The 7,759-nt window shown below is 38.4% G+C and overlaps 1 protein-coding gene across 1 annotated transcript; it reads right to left on the bottom strand.

Moving 5' to 3' along the window:
• Nucleotides 1-421: 421 nt before the first annotated feature.
• On the bottom strand, nt 422-2,101 carry LOC139473527 (inositol oxygenase-like). The gene has a single exon (XM_071256147.1). The coding sequence runs from the start codon at nt 1,958-1,960 to the stop codon at nt 1,106-1,108; it is 855 nt and encodes a 284-aa protein (XP_071112248.1). The 5' UTR covers nt 1,961-2,101; the 3' UTR covers nt 422-1,105.
• Between the last annotated feature and the right edge of the window lie 5,658 nt (nt 2,102-7,759).

The following is a 7,759-nucleotide window of genomic DNA, read 5'->3' as shown; positions in this document are numbered from 1 at the left end:
TCAATCCCTGGACATGTCAAGCCAAAATGCATTAAAAGATGGTACTTGTTGTAACCTTGTCTGACACTCAGCATTATCTAAAACAAGGACTGGTCAGATCAGAGTCAGTATGCTGTGTCTGAGTGGTGTGTCCATGTTAAAATTGTGGCTTGGTATCTCATTGGTTAGCACTATTAAACTGGCACTATAAACCAGACTTGTACCAGCAGACACACACTCACACACACGGGTATGTCCATCGCCATATCACAAGTGTAATAATCTTGAATCACGATGTTAACCCCCAATTCACCTTTTCGTTCATAGACCTAAACATGCTAAATGGGAAAGTACATTGATTCTATTTTCATGTTTTCTGGATATTACCAAAGCTTCACATAGAAGATCAGGTTATTGATTTAATTAATTGAGCAAAGCATAATTGAAAAATTGTAACAGAATAATGTATTCTCAAGATATGTACATTTGTGCCACATTTTGTGATTAACAATATTAACAAAGTGATTTAGATCGATATACCTCATCAGAAACCTGGGAATAGGTACATGATGAGACAAATAAATACATCTCCAGCCAAATATTCAACATATACCCAGTCAAATTCATAGCATGGGTCAGACCAAATACGACGTAACTGATACACCATAATAATAGATGATCCATAAAAAAATATATCCTTTGTCATATGGTCCACAGGACCTACAGATTCTACATACCTCACCATGACAATATGCCATTTGAGGACATATTCAGCTAATGAATAAAACATGTGTATCTAAGATCCCCTATCAAGATCTAAATTATAACTTTGTGAATCAGGTATTTAATCAAAAGAAAAAAATCCAGTTTCCAATACGCAAAAACTCGTGCAACCATTTAATGTGATTCACACACTCCCCTGAAGACCCTCAGACGTTACCTTAATGTTGTTACACAGCTGTAAACAGACGAACAGATCAATAACAAAGCAGATAGTACATGGAGCCAAAATACGCTGAACCATTTCCCAAGGCATCGATCACTTCATCGAGTATATAACAAACTAAACTATTGGCCAATTTTAAAGTCCTCTGTTCAGAGTTCAAAGTTCACCTAGTCTATCTCTTTACCACCGCAATTTTCCGGGGCAAAACTTCTCGACAAGTTCGCTGTAATATGGCAGAATACTGTCAACATCTGGCATGTCTGGTGACTTCGTGTACAGGTCGAACTGGTTGAATTCGTTGACCCATTTCATCATGTCGATGTCCTTGTTGCTGCACAGGTATCTGTAGGCACCACACGAATGCCAGGGATAAAAGGAATGAAAGCGAATCACGTACAGCGCTTCCTCGGGCAAAGTGCATCCGTTAGCTTTGAGGACACGATACAGATATTCGTCGTGGCCCCATGACATGGTCACGTTGGCTAGTCCACAGTTTTCAGAGTAGATTCCAAGTTTCGTGTTCAGCTTGTCATTCTTCATGTCGGGGTTCTTGCTGAAACTTTCTAACCCGAACACAATGGACTCGTCCGGTAAACATCCAACGGGAAAGGTGTCCCCCACCACTGCCCACTGAGGCTCACCCCAGAGTGCCATCATCTTGCCGAGGTCGTGAATCAAACCCGTCACTTGGAACCATGTGTTGGTCGGGTGCTTTTGTCGTATTGCCTCGGCTGTCTGAAATGCGTGAAGCGAATTTGGAAAATCAACATCAGGATCGCTCTCATCGACCAGTCCATTGAGAGCCTCGATCGCTTCTAAGATTGTCATTTCTGCATGGTTAAATTTTGTCCAGCTCTCGAGGCGGTTTTTAGCATATTCAAGTGTCTGGTTTGTGTGCATCAGATCATAAGTCCTGAATACTCTTTCGGGGACGGTGTGAATACGAAAATCTCTGAAATCACTTTCCTTCTTGTTCTCAGGTCGATATTCAGAGGGATCAATCAATGGGATAGGCTCAACTGCGACCGACATCATGAAATATTCCCACGTGAACTATAGTCTATACACAATATCAAGCTCTACTTGGTAGGTCTTGACCGAGCGACAGTCCGTAACCAAGTGAATCAATCTTGATTACGTGCCAACTTTTATATACCTGCTGATCTATATGATCCAGCTGGAACTGGTTCTCGTGGGTTTGAGAGTACCGTCGATGCACGACCCCTTGTGTATCGGAACTAAAGGACATATAGGCTATATATATTGGCTGGCGCTTTCAACGAGTCTCATCAGGCTATAACTGAAAAAAAGGACATGAAGTAGTTACAAATATATAACTTGAGGTGACGGCATAACATTTAGGAGAACTCTATAGTATATATATATGCAAGATATGATTTGCTGAGAGCGTACGTATTTATATTAAAACATATTCTTATTTATAAACAATTTGGAAGATAAGTTTCTTTCGACGCGTGGACAAGAAGCTCAACCGCGTTTCTTTTAATTGTGTATGGGATATTTCCGCTATCAAGCAACACGCACCATTGCACCCTCGCACGTGGCGCTTTCGTACTGACCTACTTTCAGGTGTTTACAGTTTGGAGGGTCTAAATGGGTAGGATTCACGTGTTAGGGTGTTATTTTTAAGATTCATTTCGCTTGTTGGCTGAGCGTACACAAAATGTTCCCATATAGATAATTGCAAGTCATCCCGTGGCATTTGGTTGGATAACAATGCAAAAATAAAGAATATTAGAGGCCACCCCCATTAACAAACAATACTGTTTCCTTACAGATAACAGAATGGCGGGGCTTGTATTCCATTATTGCTAAGTAAGGATAAGAATTTATGGGTGAACAACTTCTTTTTTACAATAAGAGCGACGTTTCGGTGTGGGTTCTAACACCGTTATCCATTATTGCTCTCAACGATATGTCACTGATTTTGTATTGTAAACAGCGTTTTTGTTCGTGTTAATCATTCAATATGCAGTCCGTGAAGTTATTAGTGGTGAAATATTTATTTATAAGAATTGATTTCAATATGTTTGCGTTAATGGAGGTATGAAAGTATAAAAATGTAAGTATTTATTGCCTAACGCAGCACATTTGACATGTTTATTCACTTTCTCTTTCCTTTTGCATGAGAGGTGCTTTCAAACTGCACAAATAACAGCATTATTAATTGAATCCCTTGCCATTGTAAATGAGGTAATTAATGTGATGTGGTGTTGCAAATTGCACAAATAACAACAATACTTTGTCAGTCGGTCACCCAGTACTGTTTACCACGCATGACACACCGAATGAGTATTTGCATCAGTGAACTTCTACAGGAACAGTCCAAGAGAAGGATTTATAAGACAAGCGAAGGACACTCACATTCCTATTAATTAACAGGGATATGGGGTCAAACATATGTTTGTGTCTTGTGAGGCATTTGGAAGTTGGAACAGTAATCTGTTTTTGTGGATCTATTATCTTACTAAAAGAACTGTTAAGATTTTAAGATAAGAAAAATACATTTAAAAAATACAATTAATACCTGAATGTGGCAAGGGATAAGCTGTATACTCGATCATTGTGTTGCTTAAAGCTGTAATTTTGGCAGACAAACAGACAGACAGTTTGTTTAGGTCTAAAGTATCATAAGCAGGTTACAACATATACAAATGTACAGCCAGGTATGGAATACTGTAAGTGACATTCTCGCGATCTCGACCTTTGGAAACGAGCTAAATATGTCAAAAGTCGACAACCCAAGAATGCAACATTTGGACATGATAAAAAAATCTCGCAGTATTGCAATCTCGACTCGGCGTCAAATTACGCCACCAAAAACGAGAATGCGACATTTCCTTTTCTCGTTCCCGCATTTTAGACGCTGTCCGTGCGCATGCGTAGTATTATCAGGTCAAGGCGCATGCGCACTTTAGTAGTCCCAAGTAGCATGTAGCAAACTTATGACTTGAGCTTGAAAATGCTATGTACTTTACATACACAATGTCTAACAATATTATATTTGGGATAACACTTTCTTAGTTAAGTACAGATTCTCGTACTTTTTGGGGGGTTGAGTCCCGTCCGGGATTCGAACGCACACTTGCCAGAGTGAGGCACCTAATCGCCAGCACACAAAGTCAGCGATCTAACCCACTCAGCCACCGAGGCTTCCACAAAATGAAAGTCCGACAACTGGTAGTCTAGATCACGTACTTTGACTACCCCCCTGACAAGTGTATATTGGCACGGCTCCAATGGCCGAAAGCTATGAATACACAATGCTATTTAGAAAAAAAGTACGAGAATCTGTACTTTACTAAGAAAGTGTTATCCCAAATACAACATTGTTACATTTGACCACTTTCTACATGACATTGTGTATTCATACACACAGTCCTATGTAGAGAAGAGTCGGGTACTCTCACTTTGGTACAGTTTCTTATGTACTTTAAGTTAAAACCCTCAACATGCTCAATATAATTTAACAAAAGAAATTGTGTACATGAATGTCCTGTGATAGTGACAACATTAAAGTGTCCGGAAGGCTGGAAACAAAATATCACTGAAAGCTAGAAAGTAAATATTGCTTAAAGCCACATCAGCAGTATTGCAGCTATTCTATGGCTGCACTGTCAGTTGCAGAAATAATCACAGGCCAGTGATTTGCTTAAAGCCACATCAGCAGTATTGCAGCTCGTTGTTAGCCGAGACAGGACACGTCATACCCATCAGAAAACGCGCCAGTAAGCGGGCTTCATTCTTCCCCGCCCTTAAGGCGGGGAAGTATACGGGAGAGGTTAATTTTATAGCATGTAAAGTCGACATGTTGGTTTCTTTGAAATTTCAAGCCACACAGTTACCGAAACGAAACATACAAATCATGTGAAATGTGCGTGAAATGTTGATGTTTATCTTTTCCAGCAATAAGAGATACTTCAAAATCGTCTGGCTATTCTGAGACTTAGTCACTTTTCGTAATGCTGATAACCCATGAAATTTGTTCATTTGTTTTTTAAAAGAGCTAAAAATGATCCCATTTCGCTAAAGTTAACCGGTCTATATTTTGTAAGAATAAACTATTGCGCATTGAGCGATTATCTCCTTTAGCTATAGGCGTAGTATAGAAGTGATAAATCACGCACTGACCTTGCATTTGCTGTACATCGTTTCTTATTTAAGCTGTATCACTGAGAGTGAGTGATTATCTCCCTTACCCGAACAGCTCAATTGCGCACTACCTTTGCAATGTATCGTATGTTATTCAGGCTGCCATCGAGAAACGTTCCAGGAAGGAATTTAGGCCAAGCCTGTCACGCGCACTCAATTTTCACACTGCTATTGCAACATATTGTTCAACACGATTAAATACCAGGCTTCTATAAAGTATTACTTTGTTCAATAAATAACACATGTAAAACAACGGGTTTGATATGAGAATTTTTTTATTAGTTGTCTTCATAATCACATATATGGCGCTTGCTGTGCATAGTTGAGCACAGCATTGTTTTTAATACTTCACTGTATGTAATGTATGGTACATACCGTTTCATGCGGCGGTTTACGTTTCATGCATGGTTTATTGCTTTGACAAAAAAAAAAATAACTTCCAGCTGAGATTATAAACCCGTATATGTTCTTTGCTTCTGGATACATAGGAAATCAACAGGTTGGTCTGTAGTTTGCAATTATTTTCCAAAAAGATAATATGGTTGCATGATATCTTCACGATGTTTGGGTTGATCATAGTAACATTCTTCTAAACAAATTTCAAATCTAAGCCGGAAGCAATCACAACACAAACCCAGTTAACCAAACGGAACCATACACAAGAGTGAGTGAGGGATCGAGTTGGGTTTAACGCCGTTGAATAGTATTCCGTGTCAGCTTGATGTGGGAGGAAAGTCTGAAGTGATGCTAGGTCTTAGACGTTCATCACTTTGGTGAAACCAACGAGCAAGGGTTTTGTGCTGACAACAAAATCGGGGCGAACCGAGATTCAAACACACTGTCATAGGTTTCTGGCGTGCCCAAGGGACACAACTCCGTATAGCGAATTGCAGCGCCTTCGGCGACTGGGCCAACCATGCCCCCGTAAAAAAACTGTAAGAAACTATTATACAACAAAGATGTTTTAGATGAGATATGTATTGCGGAATATTCCATGAAGAAACAGTGGCAATATTACACAACCACAAACTACAAAATACATGCACAATAAACGACATTTAAAAAACACAGGAACATTCAACATTCAAAGGAGGTACATTATAACAATTTTATTTAAAAAACAAGTGTATTATAATGATATTGAAACAATATGAGAATTGAGCAAAACTATGGTAATGTTGTACATACATGTACAAGGAATTTGTTTGTAATTGTTGATATGTAAACAGATCTTGGAAGTTGTTTCTGGATAATTGTTGGTAAACTTATTAAGAATCTGCTCCTTTTAACAGAGTGTACCAAATTCTTTATCATGATTGGGGATTATTTGTGATTCTCTTTCTTGGTTGTATTATGTAAGACAGTGCGTAATGTTGTTCATCTTCTGAGACATCACATGTTTCACAGAGACGTTGTTCAAATGGTGTTGGTGTTTTTGTATATCTACAAATTTTTCAATTTTTAGTTTGTGATTACTTAAACGAAGTTTTGAGAAAAGTGACCTATGGCCTTTGTTTTTACAATATGTTAGATAATTCTCAATATTTATAGATAACGTGACCTAACTGTATGTTCCTAACTTGCTGCTAGATAAATGGGAATCCATTATATGATTGCGTGAATTTTTACATTTGAACTGAAGTATATTTAGAGTGGATTCATTACATTTTTTGTGTTTACTATTTTAAAAGTTTCCTTTAAATCCAACCAACATTTTGACCAGAAATGATATTTGCTGCAAAAGCATGCTTTAGAATGACATTTTTTGTGTTATCTATATAGGATTTTTTTTATTGGTCCTAATAGTGGGTACCGGTATATATCAAGTTTTGCCTGACAGGCCCAGTTTTCTTGCGTGGGTTTTCTTTGTGCTGACCAATTAAAGACACTGTTTCTTTTTTTGTGCTTTCCAAAGATAACTACATTAATAACAACCACTTTGTACTTTACACAAATTCTCTCCTCCCATAGCTTACACGTACTTCCTCGGCAAATAACATCATATTGCGGGGAGCTATTGATGCTCTGCAGCAATCTCTACCAGTACATAGTCATACGGGAATTATTGTCAGGTCACTAAACTTATCCAGGCTTACCATTATGGATATTGAATATGGGACATATGGGTTATTGAAAGGAAAGTACATGCATTTCTATTATTAGTTCTTAAAATTTTCGATGTGTTGTTAGCTGTTCAGTTTTATTTAAAGCCTGAAATGCATGACATTGGTCAGAACATTTACAGCAACGATGAGCGGCTGGAACAGGCTACTGCACTCATTCACTGTGGAAAGACATTGTTTATCAAATTGAGTTTGTAAGGTAATCGCATAGTAGTCAAAAACTTTGTGTAGGATGTAAATCGGAATACATTGAAACAATTGTTCATATTGTTTTAATAATGCCTGTGTCGATTAAACATTTTGGGAATATATTATATTGTAAATTAAATTTGACGAACATAAAGTTTGCCGCGGTATTGATGCATCGCATTGAAGGTTTCTTGTTTTCATATACATGTACTGTACGTGTATGGGACCTGGTTGTCTTCCGCAGTCATAGTGCAGATTCGCCTGTCATGCCGAAGGCCCGGGTTCGATTCCCCCATATGGGTTCAATGTGTGAAGCCCATTTCTGGTGTCCCTCGCCGTGATATTGCCA

The sequence above is a fragment of the Haliotis cracherodii genome, unplaced genomic scaffold (assembly GCF_022045235.1).
Source record: "Haliotis cracherodii isolate W230 unplaced genomic scaffold, xgHalCrac1.p SCAF_29, whole genome shotgun sequence".
NCBI classification, from domain to species: domain Eukaryota; kingdom Metazoa; phylum Mollusca; class Gastropoda; order Lepetellida; family Haliotidae; genus Haliotis; species Haliotis cracherodii.
This window is presented reverse-complemented; position numbering and strand designations above follow the sequence as displayed.

What these genes read in the sequence shown, in the direction of transcription:
- LOC139473527 (XM_071256147.1), bottom strand. Translation starts at nt 1,960, where the DNA reads ATGATGTCGGTCGCAGTTGAGCCTATCCCATTGATTGATCCCTCTGAA.